This window comes from Triticum aestivum, chromosome 5A (genome assembly GCF_018294505.1).
Source record: "Triticum aestivum cultivar Chinese Spring chromosome 5A, IWGSC CS RefSeq v2.1, whole genome shotgun sequence".
Taxonomy (NCBI): Eukaryota; Viridiplantae; Streptophyta; class Magnoliopsida; order Poales; family Poaceae; genus Triticum; species Triticum aestivum.
The window spans coordinates 330,177,857-330,200,172 of NC_057806.1; the positions used below are offsets into that span (position 1 = coordinate 330,177,857).

General features: G+C 44.1%; 1 protein-coding gene across 1 annotated transcript; it reads left to right on the forward strand.

Moving 5' to 3' along the window:
• Positions 1-1,960: 1,960 nt before the first annotated feature.
• On the forward strand, positions 1,961-5,061 carry LOC123106882 (uncharacterized). The gene is made up of 2 exons (XM_044528917.1): positions 1,961-3,255; positions 4,814-5,061. Exon 1 carries the CDS (start codon positions 1,970-1,972, stop codon positions 3,248-3,250), a length of 1,281 nt encoding a protein of 426 aa, XP_044384852.1. The 5' UTR covers positions 1,961-1,969; the 3' UTR covers positions 3,251-3,255; positions 4,814-5,061.
• Positions 5,062-22,316: the final 17,255 nt, after the last annotated feature.

Genomic DNA, 22,316 nt, shown 5'->3' on the forward strand with positions numbered 1-22,316 from the left:
TGTAAAAGACAATTAAGGTTGTCGCCGGATTATCATTGGTACGAATTATAGTGAAGAACCCGCCTTGCAAAGCTGAAGACATGGGGCGAATATTGCATCGTCATTGAAGGCAGGTTCGGGGGCTACCGAGGGAGTCCTGGATTATGGGGTCCTCGGGTGTCCGAGCTATGTAGCATGGGCCGGACTGATGGGCCTTGAAGATATAATATAGAAGACCTTCCCCGTGTCCGGGTGGGACTCTCCTTTGCGTGGATGGCAAGCTTAACGCCCGGATGTGTAGTTTCCTTTTTCTGTAAACTGATTCTGTACAACCCTAGGCCCCTCCGGTGTCTATATAAACCAGAGGGTTTAGTCCGTAGAGGCTAACACAAATCATATAGGCTAGACATCTAGGGTTTAGCTTTGCGATCTCGAGGTAGATCAACTCTTGTAACCCCTATACTCATCAAATACAGCCAAGCGGGACGTAGGGTTTTACCTCCATTAAGAGGGCCCGAACCTGGGTAAACATCGTGTCTCCCTTGTCTCCTGTTACCTTCGATCCTCAGACGCACAGTTCGGGACCCCCTACCCGAGATCAGACGGTTTTGACACCGACAGATGTTGCTTCGGATTTGTTCGTGAGGGAAGTCCTCCTTCTGGATGATGTCCGATGGGGGGGTTCGAATAGTCAGATGTGTCGGAGAAGAGGAGCGCTGGCCTGGGACGGGTGGATCCAGGCGTGGTGGTGGGGGTAGTGGCGCTCGGTAGGGTTACTATGTCTACAGAAGTCGAGGGAGGGAGGGTACATGTGAGCACCGATCCGAGAGATGGAAGAGTAGTGATAGTTCTTTTTTACAAGTGGGGTACCAATGCGTGGGTGGCCTTATGAATCATTTTCTTTGGTTGTGGCAGGTTGTAAATATGGCTAACTCTTGCTACTCATTTTGGTGGCTTTCGTGACTTCTCTTTTTAACACCACGGGCGAGCTCAACTTCTCGAATTTGGCTTCATGGAGGTCAGGTGTTCGGGCCGACTCCAAGTGTGGAGTCCGTAGAGTTGTGAGTTGGAGAGGCTCTAACAGGCCCTTAGTTCATTAGTCTATGGTGGACTAGTCAAAACCAGAGTCCATAGTCCTTCGTGAGTGACCCCCCTCATCCCTCTACCATGATAGGTCATGGGCTTCTTCTTTGTCAACTAGAACCTTTTTATTTTCTCTTCCTCTATGACTTGATTCAACATATGTTGATTGTCTTGATCTATTGTTGTCTGCTTTGGACTATTGTTAACTTGTCAAGTAGAGCTAGGTGGGACCCCCCTCTCCCCGCTGACGTAGAATTAATTAATTGCACAATAATTTGTATTACAACAGGGATCAAACCCCAGGTTTGATATTTGTGTGTCTTGTAAAGGGGGGTATTCTTTCACTGGGAGGGAACGTTCCCGTCAATAGATAGGCGCCTGTGGTGACGCCGTCAATCTCAAGACCAATCGACACATCTCTTAGAGGTGTTCATAGGGTAGGATTGGCATATGCGTGTGTTCATAGTGATGAGTACTCCCTCCGTCCGAAAAAAATTGTCTCTTAAATGGATATATCTAGCACCAAGTTAGTGTTAGATACATTCATTTAAGGGACAAGTTTGGGACAAGCTTTTTCAGACAGATGGGGTATATGTGAGCGTTGTGTGTGTCTAATGTTTCTCAGTAAACATCCTTTATTTTGGTATTTTGTTTTTTGGGCTTGGTTGCAGATATTGCTGATCCTAACCTGTAACTAGGATATGGCAGGGGTAGTAAGTAGAGTACTTACTTATTTCATTTCCGTATCATTCTAAACTTGTGCTTTTTTTCGAAACAAGGGAAACCAGGCGGGAATCTCAAATTTTGAAATTTTGCTTTCATCTGAACAGCGAAGCCAACGTCACAAAAACCAGAGGGAGACCCACGTGACCACGTCGGTCTCCAGAACCCTCCGCCAACCGCACCAATGGCGCGGAAGAACAGAGGCAAGAAGACCAAATCCAGAAAAACCCCACCTTTCTCCACCCCGTTTCCTCCCCCACCGCCGATGGAGCCACAGGCCAAGGCGGCGAAGGCTTCGATCGATGTCCTCGCCGACTTCGACATCTGCAGCATTCTCCGCCGTCTCTCCCTCGCCGACCTCCTCCGTGCCGCCCTCGCCTGCCACCGCTGGCGCCGCCTGGCCGCCGGCTGCCTCCCTCGCGCCCCTCCTCTCCTCGGCTACTTCTTCCACCCAACCGAGACCCCTCCCCCGCCCCCCCTCCCGTATACCAAGAACGTCGACACCCCCGCCGTGTTCGTTCCCCTCGACGCCTCCTCCCCTCGCCTCTCCCTCGATTTCGCTCCGGACGCCTTCCGCTTCTTCCTCTTCGACTCGCATCAAGGCCTCCTGCTTTTCGAGCCGGCCGACGAGTTTCCCAAGAAGATGATCCCCCGCTTCCTCGTCCTCGACCCGTCCACCAGCCGCCGCATCCTCCTCCCGCCCCCGCCGCGCGACACGGTGCCCGATGACCGCCGCTGGCGCAACTCAAGGTACTACGTCGGCTGCGCGCTGCTCTCCCGCGCTCGCCCGGGAAAGCTCTGCTTCGAGGTTGTCTGCTTCGCCATCGACGGCGGCCACCCTCGCGCCTGGGTGGCGTCCGTCGACAACGGCGACTGCAGCTGGCGCGCGCTCCCGCGGGACGAGGAGGTCGTGGTCGAGTTCGATCCCTATTGGTTCGAGGGACGCTGCGTGCACGCCAGCGGCAAGATCTACTGGCACATCTGCAACTCTTGGCGCCTGCTCGTGCTGGACCCTGCCACACTCAAGTTCTCCTGCCTGCTGGTGCCGGACGCTATGTCATGCGGATCCTGCAAGTACCGCATCGGGGAGACGCCGGACGGGCGGCTTTGCTTGGTGACCGACGGCGAGAAACAGCTGCAGCTCTGGGTGCGCGGGGAGGGCAGGTCGAGTGACAACGGTTGGCTTCTGGAGAGGAGGATCGTGGATTTGAGCGTGGTGTGCGACATGGTTCCTGGCCTGCACAGGGACACGAAGATGAGGACCCTTAGGGTCTGGCCCAGCGACATGGACGCCGGTCGCACAGGGAAGGTGTTCATCAAGACCTGGGGATACGGGTACTACTCGTTCGATGTGGACACCGGCAAGATGGAGAGCCTGTGGACGAAAGGTGGCAAGGAATATGGGCACCCCATGTTCGCCTACTTCCTGGCATGGCCGCCTGCGTTCCTCGCTCCAGAGAACTGACTTCGGTAATTTAGAAGACATCCCACTCCTGTTAATGATGTTATTTTTTGTTCAGCGATGCTGCTTGCTCTTTTGCACACTCAGATCATTTTCTTTCATGTGTTTGCTTGGAGTAGTTTGTTCCATGTGTATAATACCATGAGTAAGTGCATTAGCTCTGAAGTAGGCTAGTACAACTTGGAGGCACCAATGTTCATCCTTTCCAGAGTATCAGGTTATGAACTTATGATCACAGGTCTTGTTGGCTGTAGCTTTGGGAGTTCTTCTTGCAAGTAATTAAGTCTGTTTTACAAGTTATATGATCACAAGTCTTGTTGACTGTAGACTATACATTATAGCTGGTATAAGAGATACTGTATGACACACTTGATACTTCCCTAATTCCTGCTGCATAGTCTCTAGTCTATCCACATGTTCATTACCCTATACTGTCTTTGTATTGTGCATTCTGAAACTTTCCAAGTTACAGCTTCTGAATTATTCTTACACATTAACTTCCTAGTACGCTCTGAATGAATTTTTGGCGTCCTGTATTACAGTCCCTTCATGTGACTTTCCTAGAACCTGTCATATTTTGGGAGTTTTGCTTTGGTACCCCGCCCCACATACGCACAAAAATAAAGTTCACACGAATCTTAAAGTTATTTAAAAAGGCTATCGCCATATTAGTTTGGTACACACTACGTGGTAGGTAATTTTGGCACTAGGGATAACAGAATTTTTATCTCGTTAACTAGGTTGCTTATGGATTGTAATGTTTCTTTTGACACGGCAGTTTTGTACATTAGGTTTGCGTTTTAACCGTCTGCTCACTCTGGTTGCCTTGCTCGTTTTGATTTGTTATAAAACAGCTTTTAGGTTACCTTCAGATTTCCAAAATGCAGGTTGTTTTATATGCTGGAGGTTTGAGTGAGCTTCTTTTGTAGGCCTGTTGCAAGTTTGAGACTGGATCTTTTAGCTTCTGTTTATGAATTGTATACCTGGGAAATCAGAATAATGTGTTTTTCTATCGGAGACATTTGTCTTGTGGGACTGGGTTGAGAGACGGTCCTTACTATTCACATGAAGTTCCTAGCTGTCACGTCTGATGTCACCTTTACATTATCTCATCTTTACAATTGATAAGGATACTCTTGACTGTATTTTCAGGTATTTAGCCATTTAGAAGATCAAAGAAATCTAGAAATGATATTATAACATGCACATATGATTATATATGTGTCATTCACTCTGATCAGTTAAGTAATACCTTGTAATCCTTGCTGCATGGGGCCAATTGATGATGTTGTTTGGGGAGTTATATTCTCTTATTCAGTTTTCTTTTCATAATACAGTGATTGTCAGTTTGTCTGAATCGGTGCAATCTTTTCGACAGCTCATAATACAGTAAAGAGAAAATCTTTCAGAATTTTAAAACAGTAAATAGCATAGACATGAGCTTGATGTTCTGGTTACGAGTCGGTTTGATCTTTTACTGCTTTCTCAGCTTGTTTGCTTGTGAATTATATTGGTTGTTTCAGTGCAAATTTGGTAGTTGATGCTTCTGTCATTTCTATGATTTAGGCCGTGTGGGTGACTTGTCAGGAATTGGGTGCATCTTCGTTTGAAGTTAACTCTTCATTTATGGGTCACTACTTACCTACTGCACTGCCATCTCGAAGCTCAGATTACCTTTGCCTTGGATGAGACTATTTATCTATGTTTGATGCTATGTTTCCAAGTGTCATTTGGATTTGGTGATATTCAGCGAAGCATACTGTTAAAATTGTGTTTCTTTGGACGATCCATCATTTTGGTCGTATTCAGTAATATTCGTCGCATTTCTACTTTCACCTTGATCTGTCTTGCGTCGGTGATTTGCTGGTCCTACCACTGATCGACCGTTGAACATCTTGAATTTGAATAGTATAGTACCGGTGTACACGAGCATCTTGAACATCTGATTTGGCTATTTATCGCATTAAGCCCATCTTCTGCGGACAATTGGACACACACAATGTTTGAATTGTAAACCACTTGTGTAGGTAAATGGTTGTCAACATGCAAAACATGACGTTTGGTTGTGCGTGGCCTATGTTCTAGTCACCCCTTTTCACCAGTGGTGACCTTACCACACATTGACACTACATAGGCAGTACAAATTAAACATTGTTTTAGTCCTAACTAGTAAAAAAATGACAGTTCTTCCTAGTTACTAACAAGTTGCAGTACAAAATAACAGTCATATGGCTCAATAGAAGAAAGATCATCGATGTCGAATTAGGGGGGAAGTCCATCCTCATATTCTTTTTCTTTAGATCCTTGTGTTACATATATTTGCCCACACTGCCTCAGCCCACTCTAGCCTTTTGCTCTTTTAAGCTTCATTGTCAAATGCCTACACACCATGACTAGAGATATCAACATCATCAGTCGTCACATCTTCCTCATCCAGCATAAATTCATCACAACCCCATTCCAGGATCCGGTTACGGAGAATGGAACATGCAAGAACAAGCCTAACTTGGTGGGGAAAGGGTGGAATGATTTCTGATCTAGGATCTTAAATCTATTATTTAGAGCTTCAAATGCCCTATCAACCTAACTCTAAGGCTAAAGTGTATGAGATTGAACAATTCTGGTGCAGTCTTAGGATAGTTCCTATAAGAGAACTCGTTCAAATGGTACCTGGTTTTCCTTAAGGATGGAAGAACACCAGGCCGATATGCCTATCCAGCATCTCCTAGGTAGAACATGCCATTGGGCATCTCCTAGGTAAGAATGTTAGTATCATGGGCTAGTCCTTCCCAGCCAGCTAACGCATATGTGAACTTCAGATCAAAGTCAACAACAAGCACATTCTAGTTTGTGCAGTGCTTTCTATCCCTATATGTTGCAATCTATAACCTCAACACTCTAACGCGTGATGGCGTCAAAACACACTGTTACGACTCTATGACAATATTAAAAGCATGTTATGGCATGAACTACGAGTAATTCTCACCTTGAAAATACGAATACCATCATGGACTCCTGCAAATCTTGTTTGGAGTTTACCCAGTTGGTGCCTTGATAACCTCTCCTCCGAGCTCCCCAATAGCATACAAGACTTGCTTGAAATACCTATAATGACCTCCACGGATCTCCTGGGTATGTTGTGAATAGCTTTGAACCTCTTATTATGACCTACGTAATGAAGGAACATGGCAACTTGCACTTCCACAAAGGTGTGGATGCTATCTTCTAGTAGCCCCTATTTGTAAACGTCTCCACAAGCTCAGCAAAAGGTGATCTTTGCATTTGAAGCATGTTCACAACTTATATGTCATCGTCGTTGTGGATGTAGTTCATGTTCGTCATCCTCTCCCTATCTTAGATTAACAGTGGATCATAACGATGACAAACTTATCACTCCGGCGGACAACTCACTTGTGGATCAACATGCCCAAAGCCTGAATCACAACCAAGAGTGTTGCTGCCGAACAACTGTCTTCATCCATTTGTCCATTATAACATCCCAAATTTTCAATTTGGAATGTTATACATAGGTCATTCATGCATATCAAATTTTATTGCATTTCGTTTTGTGATCCTCGAAATCCTAAGCAACTCAAGGACCCTCGGAGAGAGTTGGGGATTTTCCCTCGTTCTCAAATTTGAGTTTTATCAAATATTGGAACAAGGATCACTTTGGTTTTAATAATTTTTCTCTCCGAAAATATTTCATATCAAAATATATGAGAGAAGATAATATGACTTCTCCAAAATAAATGAAATATTAGAGGAAAATATTAAAATCAAATAAGTTATTTTATTTGGGTTTTATCGCTATTTTATTTGAATTTTGAAAAATATGCATTTTTCAAAATTGCATTATAGGCCCAAATAAATGTTCACCCTGTCTGGAGTATTTTTAGAGGACGGGGAAAATTTATTTTAGGATTTTTGGAGTCTGTTTAGTATTTCTTTTCTTTGTTTTTCGACATGGAATTATTTAAAGAAAAGTTACCGCCTTACCGGGCCGTGTCCGCCAGGGACACCGACCCAGCCGGCCCTTTAAGAGGCGAGGCCTTGAGCCGCCGCCAGCCCCAGCCCGCCCCGCCAAACCCTAAGCCGCCGCCGCCACTCGTTGCCGCCGTGCCGCCGTCCCGCCGTTGCCGATCTCCACCAAGCCGCCGCCATTGACTTCGGTCGGTTTTTTTAGAAACCCTAGAACGTTTTTTTTCTTATTAGATCGGTTTTTGTTTCGGTTTTTTTCGGTTCGGTTAAGTTGCGGACGTTCATCCGTACGTTCGTTTTAACGAACGCCGTTCACCCGTTAGTCACAGATAGCGAACGTTCGTTCGTTAGCCTGTTCGTCAGTTTTCTTTTTTCAGGGTTTTTCGCGATTATTTTCGATCGCGATTTCTGACCCGATTTTTGTTTTACTTTATCTTTTCGCTCGTTTATCGGAATCAGGCAATTCAAACTCCTAGATCTTCGTCTCGAAGCCCTCTTTCTGTTTAATCAACTTGAACAAGATTTTGGTACTGTAAAATTTGACTTTAGTCCAGATTAGTAATCGGATCTTGTTTCTTTCGCGGTTTGAGTTTCGTTGCTCTGTTTGATTTGATTATTTTTGCTAACCGGAGTTCTTCAGTTGAAATTTCTGGTTAGATCTTCTTATTTGAGATTTATCCGTGCATCTCTGCTTGATTGCTTATGTATGTTATTGTTTGTTTGCGATAGAACACCCGGAGTGCGAAGCGTGCTACTACGAGTCTCTAGGTTTTGCAGATCATCAGCAAGGCAAGTAACACTTTGATCATATCCCTTTATCACCCAGTTTTTATGCATTAGTTCAACCTTCACACATTGCATGAGTAGGATCTCTTAACATGTGGGTTTGGGAAGTAGATGATGAGGTAGAATCTATTACCTGTTTTATTATCAAACCCCTGGGAGTTACTTCTACGTTATGCTTATATTACCATGCTATGCTCGTAGACGTGGATTTGGGTTTGAGTGTATCCATGACAGATGTGAGATTGTTAATTTAATGGTTTAACTTAAGGTGGCAACTTTAGTACACATCTGGGTGGATTGCTTGTTTTGGGCACCTGGGGAAATACCAGTCTTGTCCTAGGAGATCCCGGGGATATACCGTGTGATCCTCCTACGGTCCGCCACACAGGCTCAAAGTGATCATAAGATTATTCATGCTAGAAACTTCCGTGTGCAACCACAAGCCATTATGGGCTCTGGCATAGTTGAGTATGTTGTGAGACCTCTTTCAGTGGTGGGCTAGCAGATGTAGAGGGAAAGTAGGTGTAACTATCCATCCGGAGTAAAGAGTTAATGCTTCTGAAAGACTGTGTCTCGGTCATTAGTTTCTCAAACACCATGTAGTGCGAGAAATCCAACGGAGGAGATCGAGTCTTGTGGGGAAAAGTGTGCAAACCTCTGCAGAGTGTACAAACAAATCATGGTTAGCCGTGTCCCCGGTTATGGACATCTTGAGTATCTGGTTCATGGATTATCATATGGATCTCATCACTCTAATTTAATTTGTTGGGTTGATAATTACTTTTAATTGGGATTGAGTTGGAGGAACCTTCTCAATATTGTTCAAGTACCATGATAGTTAAATAAAATATATTCCTTTATTGTAGGGAAAAATTGGCTTTACGCAAAACATATTAATCATACAGCCTCCACCAGCCATATATGCATGTAGTCATAGCATTTATTCTGTTCATTACTCGCCTATGTTACATTGCCATCATATTCCATGTGCTGACCCGTTTTTGGGCTGCAACGTATCATATTGCAGACTTTTCAAACGAGGAGTAAGACGCGATAGGTCGTTTGTCATGCACTCAGCTATGCCGTTGGAGTTGATGGACTCACTTTATCTTCCAAGCCTCCCGTTGTTATCGTATTAAATGGCCTTAAGCCATATTTATTGTAATAAGTTCTCTCTTGAGACATTCGATGTAATAAGTGTGTGATTGCCACTCTGTTATAAATCCTTCGAGTACTGTGCGTGTCAGCATTACCGATCCAGGGATGACATTGAAGCACAGAGACTTGACCGTCTGAGGTCGGGTCGCTACAAGATGGTATCAGAGCACACGCTGAATGTAGGACACGACCACTAAGAAAAGCCATAGACCACTCTCCTCTACTTATTTCTGACTCCTCTCCATTTTCTACTCTTTAGGATGGCGGACTCGAGGAATAAGTTTGCACAACCGGATGAAGATACACCTTTTGGACGACACTTGAAGGAAGTCACTAGGTACCTGAACATTGGAATACCAAGCTTCACCAGGACCTACACCACCACACTACCAGAAGAGGAATGTTGGTTGATTCGAGTTCAAGTTCCAGGAAGGACGTTCACGCCAGTCACTAAACCCATAGAGTTTTCCTTTGATGCACCCACCTGGAGTCTAGGCAAGAGTATGGCAGCCCACATTGCTATAGGATGTATTGGAGAAGTCTACAAACAGGAGCTAAATGACACTATCTACTAGATATGTGGATGCCGAGATGAGCAATGGGAGATGATCAGCACCAGGAAGGACCGGTCCGTTGCAGCATTCATCCAGGAATTAAACCATCACATTCATCGCCAGGAGAACCAGATGTGCGCAAGCATGCTAGATTTGCAGAAGGCGATGATCAGGATCACAGAGCTAGAAGAGGAGCTTAAGTCTACACGCGATGGATATGAGGAGGAAATGATGATACTTGTGGAGAGGAATGACGACATGACAAGGGAGCTAGGAGTTTTTATGGGAGACCCCGCGCCAGGAGGAGAAGACGACGAACCCCGGGAGATTCGTCCCGAAGACTACATCATCATCGATGACACCAACTCCGACCCGGATAGTAGTGATGATGACTATGAAGACGAAGCTGGAGCGGATATCATCGAGTCTTCCACCGATCAAAATTTCTAGTAGACCACCAATACTATTAGTAGTACCCCCATGTAAATATTAGTAGTCCGAGCACTGTAATGATAGTTAGACCGATTGTATGCCCTTGCTTGATTGATTGAGTGATATGATATGATTGTGTTTGTCTCATGTGCATATGGGTAGTGCTTTCTCATTATACCTCATTCTATTCTAAACTCTTCCCTCTAAAACCCATCAGATGCCTCCGAGACGTGACCTCGGATTTTCTTTCCCACCGGAGCTCACTCAGTTGATCCAGCAGCAGAATGCCTTGATGCAGTTGTTAGTTCAGAACCAAGGCAACAACAACAACAACAACAACCCACCTCCACCACCACCAGTTGACAACTTAGCCCGTTTTCTGAGGCTGTAGCCGCCGGTGTTTTCCAGTAGCACTGAGCCCATAGTTGCGGATGATTGGCTGCGCAGGATTGGAAGGGAGTTGACCACCGCAGGTTGCACTGATGTTGAGAAGGTGTGTTTTGCCGCACACCAATTGGACGGACCAGCAGCCGCATGGTGGGAGAATTACACAACCACTTTTCCTATAGCCAATGTCACTTGGGAGCAGTTTCAGCAAGCATTCCGCACAACCCACGTATCCACTGGAGCTATGAGCATGAAGAAGCGTGAGTTTCACAACTTACGCCAGGGGAACCGTACTGTAGGCCAATACGTGGAGGAGTTTAGTAAGTTATCCCGCTATGCTCCTGATGATGTGGCCATAGATGCCGCGAAGCAAGAGAAGTTTATGGAAGGGCTAAATGATGAGATGAGCATGCAGTTGATGGTGGCAGCATTCAACAACTACTAGGAGTTGCAGACAAGGCTCTTATGATTGAAGGGAAGCAACAGCAGATTGAGAACCGCAAGAGGAAGTATGGACAAGGAAAGTACAATTCTGGAGCTCAGCAGAAGCCTCGTTTCACCCAAGAACCCAGGAGGACTTATCCATAACCGTGGAGGCCACTCTCACAATGGAGGAAGTTCCCATAACCACAGTGGCCCCAAGAATGGAAACGGGAATGGAGCAGGCAGCAATCAGAACCGCTCTAACCTAGCCACACCCGCCAAGAAGGATCAAAGTCATATTACTTGTTTCAAGTGCGGGAAGACTTGGAACTACGCCAACGATTGTCCGGAATTAAAGAACGGTAATGGCAATGGAAGCGCTGGGAAGAAGCCCAACCCTTTTAACAAGGGGCAAGTGAACCACGTGAACGTGGAGGAGGTTGAAGAACAGCCAGGTAAGTTTTTGGTTAAGTCTTTTACTGCAATTGTTCTTTTCGATACCGGTGCATCGCATTCATACATATCAACGGGATTCATGGATAAGTATAAGTTGCCCACTAAGGTACTTAGGACACCTATGTCAGTAAACTCACCAGGAGGGGAGTATATGGCAAGTCAAGGATGCTTTCAGATGTGATTGACCATTGGGAGCCATTTTCTTCCCTCAGACCTGATAATTTTGGAGTCACAAAAGGATTGGATGTGATATTAGGAATGGATTGGCTATCGATGTATGGGGGAAACATCGATTGCGCGAGTAAGTCAATTTTTCTTACCACCCCGGAGGGAAAAAGGATCAAGTATGTATCCAGGCATTCGCCAAGGAGAACCCAACTACATTCTCTCACGGGAGTTGTTTAGGAGGAAGTGCCTGTTGTGAAGGATTACCTAGATGTATTTCCAGAGGAGTTACCAGGCATGCCGCCAGATCGAGACATCGAGTTTTTGATAGAGTTGTTGCCAGGCACCGGGCCTATATCAAAGAGACCATACCGGATGCCCGTGAATGATCTGGAGGAGATCAAGAAACAGATTAAGGAGTTATTGGAGAAAGGTTACATTCGACGGAGTTCGTCACCATGGGGAGCCCCAGTGCTATTGGTTGAGAAGAAGGATAAATCCCTAAGAATGGTTGTTGATTATCAGGCATTGAATGAAGTGACAATCAAGAACAAGTACCCACTGCCAATGATCAATGATCTGTTTGACCAGCTGCAAGGAGATAAAGTGCTTTTGAAGATCGATATGCGATCAAGCTACCACCAGCTGAAGATTCGAGAAAAGGATATACCTAAGACAACGTTCACCACACCGTATGGGCTTTATGAGTATATGGTTATGTCATTTGGATTGACTAATGCCCCTGCCTATTTCATGAGTATGATGAATAAGGTGTTCATGGAGCTCTTGGATAAGTTTGTCATGGTGTTCATTGATGATATTTTAGTATACTCAAAGGATGAAGAGGAACACAAGGAGCATTTGCGCTTAGTTCTCGAGAAACTTAGGGAGCATCAGTTGTATGCCAAGTTCAGCAAGTGTGAGTTTTGGTTAAAGGAAGTTGGATTTCTTGGGCATGTTATATCGGGAGAAGGTATAGCAGTAGACCCCACCAAAGTTCACTCGATCACTGAATGGTTGGCACCCACCTCAGTTGGAGAGATCCGCAGTTTTCTTGGACTCGCGGGATACTATCAATGATTCATTGAAAATTTCTCTAAGATTGCGAAGCCAATGACGACGTTGTTGAAGAAGGACACCAAGTTCCATTGGACTGAGGAATGTGAAGCTAGTTTCCAGGAGTTGAAGAAACGTTTGACTACAGCCCCAGTGATGATTCTGCCGGATATACGCAAGGATTTCCAAGTATATTGCGACGCCTCTCGCTTAGGACTTGGAGGAGTACTTATGCAAGGCGGAAGAGTTGTTTCATATGCCTCACAACAGCTTCGACCGCATGAGTTGAATTATGCCACACATGATTTGGAGTTAGCAGCTGTGGTGCATGCACTCAAGACCTGGAGACATTTTCTTATTGGGAACCATTGTGATGTGTACACGGATCATAAGAAGTTTGAAGTACATTTTCACACAGAAGGAGTTGAACCTCAGGCAAATGAGATGGTTGGAGCTTATAAAGGATTATGATATGAAGTTGCACTATCATCCGGGAAAGGCCAATGTCATAGCAGACGCTTTGAGCCGAAAGAGTTATGCCAATACCTTAGTAACAGGAGGATTGCCAAAGGAGTTAGCAGGAGATTTCAGGGAGCTACATTTAGAGATTGTTCCCAAAGGTTTTGTTACAACCATGGAAGTTTAGTCGACATTGTTGGGAAAGATTCGAGAAGCCCAGAAGGATGACAAAGAAATTATCAAGATAAAGGAGAAGATGAGTGAAGGCAAAGCCAAAGGTTTTCATGAGGATGATCACGACACCTTGTGGTTTGAGGACCGTATTTTTGTGCCCAATAATGACGAGATCAGGAAGTTGATATTACAGGAAGCTCACGACTCACCATACTCGATACACCCCGGAAACACCAAGATGTATTTGGATTTGAAGGAGCATTTCTGGAGGACTGGAATGAAGAAGGATATTGCCGAGTATGTAGCCGTATGTGATGTATGTCAGAGAGTGAAGGCAGAACATCAGAAGCCAGCAGGATTACTACAACCTATGTCGATACCCGAATGTAAGTGGGATAAGCTTGGCATGGATTTTATCACCGGATTACCCAGGACCCGATCGGGGTATGATTCTATCTGGGTAGTAGTGGACCGCTTGACCAAAGTAGCTCACTTTATCCCAGTGAAAACCACATATACAAGTGCAAAGTTAGCCAAGATATATACGACCAGGATCGTATGTCTGCATGGAGTTCCGAGGACCATTGTATCAGATAGAGGAACATAGTTTACTTCAAAGTTTTGGCACCAACTGCACCAGACTTTGGGAACCAGGCTGGAGTTCAGTACAACTTTTCACCCGCAGACAGATGGACAGACTGAGAGAGTCAATCAGATTCTGGAGGACATGCTGAGAGCTTGTGCACTAGACTATGGGTCTAGTTGGGATGATAATTTACCCTACGCGGAGTTCTCGTACAATAACATCTACCAGGCCAGTTTGAAGATGGCACCGTTTGAAGCCCTGTACGGAACAAGATGCTGAACACCGTTGATGCGGGATGAAGTTGGAGACCGTCAGTTGTTTGGACCGGATTTGATCAAAGAGTCTGAAGAGAAGGTTAAGCTGATTCGAGATAGACTGAAAGTAGCTCAGTCTAGACAGAATAGTTATGCAGACTCGAAACACAAGGAGGTAGTCTATGAAATCGGAGACAGAGCATATCTGCGAGTTTCACCTCTGCGAGGAGTTAAGCATTTTGGAGTTAAAGGAAAGTTAGCCCCAAGATTTGTAGGACCGTACCGTGTTCTGGAGCGCATGGGAGAGGTTGCCTACAAGTTGGAGTTACCTGAAGGACTGTCAGGAGTTCATGATGTGTTTCACATTTCCCAGTTGAAGAAGTGCCATGCTGAGATGGCAAATATTCCTCTGAGAGATACAGTGCCCCTAGAAGCAATTCAGTTTGACAGTGATTTGGCGTATGAGGAAAAACCAGCCAAGATTCTCGAGTTTGCCAGTCGAGTTACCCGCAGGAAGGTTATCAAGTTTTGCAAAGTTCAGTGGAGCCACCATACCGAGGATGAAGCCACCTGCGAAAGAGAGGCTGATCTACGCAAAGACCACCCACACCTATTTTCTAGCCAACCCAAATCTCGAGGGCGAGATTCATCTTAAGGAGGGTAGGTTTGTAACATCCCAAAATTTCAATTTGGAATGTTATACATAGGTCATTCATGCATATCATATTTTATTGCATTTCATTTTGTGATCCTCGAAATCCTAAGCAACTCAAGGACCCTCGGAGAGAGTTGGGGATTTTCCCTCGTTCTCTAATTTGAGTTTTATCAAATATTGGAACAAGGATCACTTTGGTTTTAATTATTTTTCTATTCGAAAATATTTCATATCAAAATATATGAGAGGAGATAATATGACTTCTCCAACATAAATGAAATATTAGAGGAAAATATTAAAATCAAATAAGTTATTTTATTTGGGTTTTATCGCTATTTTATTTGAATTAGGAAAAATATGCGTTTTTCAAAATTGCATTAGAGGCCCAAATAAATGTTCACCCAAACCAGAGTATTTTTAGAGGACCGGAAAAATTTATTTCAGGATTTTTGGAGTCCGTTTAGTATTTCTTTTCTTTGTTTTTCTGTGCAAAATTATTTAAAAAAAAGTTACCGCCTTACCGGAACGTGTCCGCTTGGGACACCGACCCGGCCGGCCCTTTAAGAGGCGAGGCCATGAGCCGCCGCCAGCCTCAGGCCGCCCCGCCAAACCCTAAGCACCGTCGCCACTCACCGTCGTCCCGCCGCCGCCCGCCGTCGCCGATCTCCACCGAGCCGCCGCCGTTGACTTTCGTCCGGTCGGTTTTTTAGAAACCCTAGACCGTTTTTTTCTTATTAAATCGGTTTTTTTGGTTCGGTTAAGTTGCGGAAGTTCGTTCGTACGTTCGTTTTAATGAACGCCATTCACCTGTTAGTCACAGACAATGAACGTTCGTTCGTTAGCCTGTTAGTCAGTTTTCTTTTTTCAGGGGTTTTCGCGATTATTTTGATCGCTAATTCTGACCCGATTTTCATTTTAGTTTATCTTTTCGCTCGTTTATCAGAATCAGGCGATTCAAACGCCTAGATCTTCGTCTCGAAGCCGTCTTTCTATTTAATCAACTTGAACAAGATTTTGGTACTGTAAAATTTGACTTTAGTCCAGATTAGTAATCGGATCTTGTTTCTTTCACAGTTTGAGTTTCATTGCTCCGTTTGATTTGATTCTTTTTGCTAACCGGAGTTCTTCAATTGAACTTTCTGGTTAGATCTTCTTATTTGAGATTTATCCGTGCATCTTTTCTTGATTGCTTATGTATGTTATTGTTTGTTTGCGATAGAACACCCGGAGTGCGAAGCGTGCTACTACGAGTCTCTAGGTTTTGCGGATCATCAACAAGGCAAGTAACACTTTGATCATATCCCTTTATCACCCAGTTTGTATGCACTAGTTCAACCTTCACACATTACATGAGTAGGATCTCTTAACATGTCGGTTTGGAAAGTAGATGATGAGGTAGAACCTATTACCTATTTTATTATCAAACCCCTGGGAGTTACTTCTATGTTATGCTTATATTGCCATGCTATGCTCGTAGATGTGGATTTGGGTTTGAGTGTATCCATGACAGATGTGGATTTGGGTTTGAGTGTATCCATGACAGATGTGAGATTGTTAATTTAATGGTTTAACTTAAGGTGGCAACTTTAATACACTTCTGGGTGGATTGCTTGTTTTGGGCACCTGGGGAAATATTGATGTTGTCCTAGGAGATCCCGGGGATATACCGTGTGATCCTACTACGGTCCGCCACCCAGGCTCAAAGGGATCATAAGATTATTCATGCTAGAAACTTCCGTGTGCGGCCACAAGCCATTATGGGCTCTGGCATAGTTGATTATGGTGTGTGACCTCTTTCAGTGGTGGGCTAGCAGATGTAGAGGGAAAGTAGGTGTAACAGTCCACCCGGAGTAAAAAGTTAATGCTTCTGAAAGACTGTGTCTTGGTCATCAGTTTCTTAAACACCATGTAGTGCGAGAAATCCAATGGAGGAGATTGAGTCTTGTGGTGAAAAGTCTGCAAACCTTTGCAGAGTGTACAAACTAATCATGGTTAGCCGTGTCCCCGGTTATGGACATCTTGAGTATCTGGTTTATGGATTATCATATGGATCTCATCACTCTAATTTAATTTGTTGGGTTGATAATTACTTTTAATTGGGATTGAGTTGGGGGAACCTTCTCAATGTTGTTCAAGTACCATGATAGTTAAATAAAATATATTCCTTTGTTGTAGGGAAAAATTGGCTTTACGCAAAACATATTAACCATACAGCCTCCACCAGCCATATATGCATGTAATGATAGCATTTATTCTGTTCATTACTCGCATGTGTTACATTGCCAGCATATTCCATGTGCTGAGCCGTTTTCGGGCTGCAACGTATCATGTTGCAGACTTTTTCAGACGAGGAGTAAGACGCGATAGGTCGTTTGTCATGCACTCAGCTATCCGTTGGAGTTGATGGACTCACTTTATCTTCCAAGCCTTCTGTTGTTATCGTATTAGATGGCCTTAAGCCATATTTATAGTAATAAGTTCTCTCTTGAGACATTCAATGTAATAAGTGTGTGATTGCCACTCTGTTATAAATCCTTCGAGTATTGTGTGTGTCAGCATTACCGATCCAGAGATGACACTGAAGCATAGAGACTTGACCGTCTGAGGTCGGGTCGCTACATCCATATAATGACCTAATAGTGACACCGATATTGGGTAAGCAATGATGAAATCGACCCTACACCATACCCAACGTGTTGGGGAACGTAGTAATTTCAAAAAAAATCCTACGCACACGCAAGATCATGGTGATGCATAGCAATGAGAGGGGAGAGTGTCGTCTATGTACCCTCATAGACCGTAAGCGGAACCATTATGACAACGCGGTTGACGTAGTCGTACGTCTTCACGATCGACTGATCCTCAGTACTGAACGTACGACACCTCTGCGTTCAGCACATGTTCAGCTCGGTGACGTCCCACGAACTCATGATCCAGTAGAGCTTCAGGAAGAGCTTCGTCAGCACGACGACATGGTGACGGTGTTGATGAAGCTACCGACACAGGGCTTCGCCTAAGCACCGCTACTATATGACCGAGGTGGATTATGGTGGAGGGGGGCACCGCACACGGCTAAAAGATCAATGATCAATTGTTGTGTCTCCAAGGGGTGCCCCCTCCCCGTATATAAAGGAGTGGAGGAGGGAGAGGGGGCCGGCCTCCTATGGCGCGCCCAATGAGGAGTCCTACTCCCACCGGGAGTAGGACTCCCCCTTTCCAAGTAGGAGCAGGAGAGGAGAAGGAAGGGAGAGAAGGAGAGAAGGAAAGGGGGGCGCCGCCCCCCTCCTTGTCCAATTCGGACTAGAGGGGGAGGGGGGCGCGTCTGCCCTTGCCGCCTCTCCTCTTCTCCCACTAGGGCCCATTAGGCCCAATATACTCCCCGGGGGGTTCCGGTAACCCCCTGGTACTCCGGTTTATGTCCGAAACCTCCCAGAACACTTCCGGTGTCCGAACATAGTCGTCCAATATATCGATCTTTACGTCTCGACCATTTCGAGACTCCTTGTCATGTCCGTGATTATATCTGGGACTCCAAACTACCTTCGGTACATTAAAACACAAAAACTCATAATACCGATCGTCACAGAACTTTAAGCGTGCGGACCCTACGGGTTTGAGAACTATGTAGACATGACCGAGACACGTCTCTGGTCAATAACCAATAGCGGAACCTGGATGCTCATATTGGTTCCTACATATTCTACGAAGATCTTTATCGGTCAAAACCGCATAACAACATACGTTGTTCCCTTTGTCATCGGTATGTTACTTGCCCGAGATTTGATCGTTGGTATCTCAATACCTAGTTCAATCTCGTTACTGGCAAGTCTCTTTACTCGTTTCGTAATGCATCATCTCGTAACTAACTCATTAGTCATATTGCTTGCAAGGCTTATAGTGTTGTGCATTACCGAGAGGGCCAAGAGATACCTCTCCGACAATTGGAGTGACAAATCCTATTCTTCGTCTATGCCAACTCAACGAACACCATCGGAGACACCTTTAGAGCACCTTTATATATAATCACCCAGTTACATTGTGACGTTTGGTAGAACACAAAGTGTTCTTCCGGTAATCGGGAGTTGCATAATCTCATAGTCATAGGAACATGTCTAAGTCTTGAAGAAAGCAATAGCAGTAAACTAAACTATCAAGTGCTAAGCTAACGGTATGGGTCATGTCAATCACATCGTTCTCCTAATGATATGATCCCGTTAATCAAATGACAACTCATGTCTATGGATAGGACTCAACCATATTTGATCAACGAGCTAGTCAAGTAGAGGCATACTAGTGACACTATGTTTCTCTATGTATACACACATGTATTATGTTTCCGATTAATACAATTCTAGCATGAATAATACACATTTATCATGATATGAGGAAATAAGAACTTTATTATTGCCTCTAGGGCATGTATTATGTTTCCGCTTAATACAATTCTTGCACTAGAGTCAATAATCTAGATTACACAGTAATGATTCTAACACCCATGGAGTCTTGGTGCAGATCATGTTTTGCAAGTGGAAGAGGCTTAGTCAACGGGTCTGCAACATTCAGATCTATATGTATCTTGCAAATCTCTATGTCTCCCACCTGGACTTGATCCCGGATGGAATTGAAGCGTCTCTTGATGTGCTTGGTTCTCTTGTGAAATCTGGATTCCTTTGCCAAGGCAATTGCACCAGTATTGTCACAAAAGATTTTCATTTGACCCGATGCACTAGGTATGACACCTAGATCGGATATGAACTCCTTCATCCAGACTCCTTCATTTGCTGCTTCCGAAGCAGCTATGTACTCCGCTTCACACGTAGATCCCGCCACGACGCTTTGTTTAGAACTGCTCCAACTAACAACTCCACTGTTCAATATAAACACGTATCCGGTTTGCGATTTATAACCGTCCAGATCAGTGTCAAAGCTTGCATCGATGTAACCATTTGCGGCGAGCTCTTTGTCACCTCCATAAACGAGAAACATATCCTTAGTCATTTTCAGGTATTTCAGGATGTTCTTGACCGCTGTCCAGTGATCCACTCCTGGATTACTTTGGTACCTCCCTGCTACACTAATAGCAAGGCACACATCAGGTCTGGTACACAGCATTGCATACATGATAGAGCCTATGGCTGAAGCATAGGGAACACTTTTCATTTTCTCTCTATCTTTTGTAGTGGTCGGGCATTGAGTCTTACTCAACTTCACACCTTGTAACACAGGAAAGAACCCTTTCTTTGCTTAATCCATTTTGAACTTCTTCAAAACTTTATCAAGGTATGTAATTTGTGAAAGTCCAATTAAGCGTCTTGATCTATCTCTATAGATCTTGATGCCCAATATATAAGCAGCTTCTCTGAGGTCTTTCATTGAAAAACTCTTATTCAAGTATCCTTTTATGCTATTCAGAAATTCTATATCATTTCCAATCAACAATATGTCATCTACATATAATATTAGAAATGTTACAGAGCTCCCACTCACTTTGTTGTAAATACAGGCTTCTCCAAAAGTCTGTATAAAACCATATGCTTTGATCACACTATCAAAATGTTTATTCCAACTCCGAGAGGCTTGCACCAGTCCATAAATGGATCGCTGGAGTTTGCACACTTTGTTAGCACCTTTGGGTCGACAAAACCTTCTAGTTGCATCATATACAACTCTTCTTCCAAAAATCCATTCAGGAATGCAGTTTTGACATCCATTTGCCAAATTTCATAATCATAAAATGTAGCAATTGCCAACATGATTCGGACAGACTTAAGCATCACTACGGGTGAGAAAGTCTCATCGTAGTCAACCCCTTGAACTTGTCGAAAACCTTTTGCAACAAGTCGAGCTTTGTAGACAGTAACATTACCGTCAGCGTCAGTCTTCTTCTTGAAGATCCTTTTATTCTCGATGGCTTGTGGATCATTGGGCAAGTCAACCAAAGTCCACACTTTGTTCTCATACATGGATCCCATCTCAGATTTCATGGCCTCAAGCCATTTTGCAGAATCTGGGCTCACCATCGCTTCTTCATAGTTCGTAGGTTCATCATGGTCAAGTAACATGACTTCCAGAACAGGATTACCGTACCACTCTTGTGCGGATCTTACTCTGGTTGACCTACGAGGTTCGGTAGTAACTTGATCTGAAGTTTCATGATCATCATCATTAGCTTCCTCACTAATTGGTGTAGATGTCACAGGAACCGGTTTCTGTGATGAACTACTTTCCAATAAGGGAGCAGGTACAGTTACCTCATCAAGTTCTACTTTCCTCCCACTCACTTCTTCCGAGAGAAACTCCTCTAGAAAGGATCCATTCTTAGCAACAAATCTCTTGCCTTCGGATCTGTGATAGAAGGTGTACCCAATAGTTTCCTTCGGGTATCCTGTGAAGACACATTTCTCCGATTTGGGTTCAAGCTTATCAGGTCGAAGTTTTTTTCACATAAGCATCGCAACCCCAAACTTTAAGAAATGACAACTTTGGTTTCTTGCCAAACCATAGTTCAACAGGTGTCGTCTCAACGGATTTCGATGGTTCCCTATTTAACGTGAATGCAACCGTCTCTAAAGCATAACCCCAAAATGATAGCGGTAAATCAGTAAGAGACATCATAGATTGCACCATATCTAGTAAAGTACGATTACGATGTTCGGACACACCATTACACTGTGGTGTTCCGGGTGGCGTGAGTTGCGAAACTATTCCGCATTGTTTCAAATGTAGACAAAACTCGTAACTCAAATATTCTCCTCCATGATTAGATCGTAGAAACTTTATTTTCTTGTTATGATGATTTTCCACTTCACTCTGAAATTCTTTGAACTTTTCAAATGATTCAGACTTATGTTTCATTAAGTAGATATACCCATATCTGCACAAATCATGTGTGAAGGTGATAAAATAACGATACCCGCCGCGAGCCTCAATATTCATTGGACCACATACATCAGTATGTATGATTTCTAATAATCTGTTGCTCGCTCCATTGTTCCGGAGAACGGCGTTTTAGTCATCTTGCCCATGAGGCATGGTTCGCAAGTACCAAGTGATTCATAACCAAGTGATTCCAGAAGTCCATCACTATGGAGTTTCTTCATGCGCTTTACACCAATATGACCTAAATGACAGTGCCACAAATAAGTTGAACTATCATTATTAACTCTGCATCTTTTGGCTTCTACATTATGAATATGTGTATTACTAATATCGAGATTTAACACAAATGGACCACTCTTCAAGGGTGCATGACCATAAAAGATATTACTCATATAAATAGAACAACCATTATTCTCAGATTTAAATATATAATCGTCTCGCATCAAACAAGATCCAGATACCAAATAACAATTATTCAGGTCTAAAATTAATCCCAAAGGTAGATGCAGAGGTAGTGTGCTGACGGCGATCACATCGACTTTGGAACCATTTCCCACACGCATCGTCACCTCGTCCTTAGCTAATCTTCTCTCAATCCGTAGTTCTTGTTTCGAGTTGCAAATATTAGCAACAGAACAAGTATCAAATACCCAGGTGCTACTGC

What these genes read in the sequence shown, in the direction of transcription:
- LOC123106882 (XM_044528917.1), top strand. Translation starts at nt 1,970, where the DNA reads ATGGCGCGGAAGAACAGAGGCAAGAAGACCAAATCCAGAAAAACCCCA.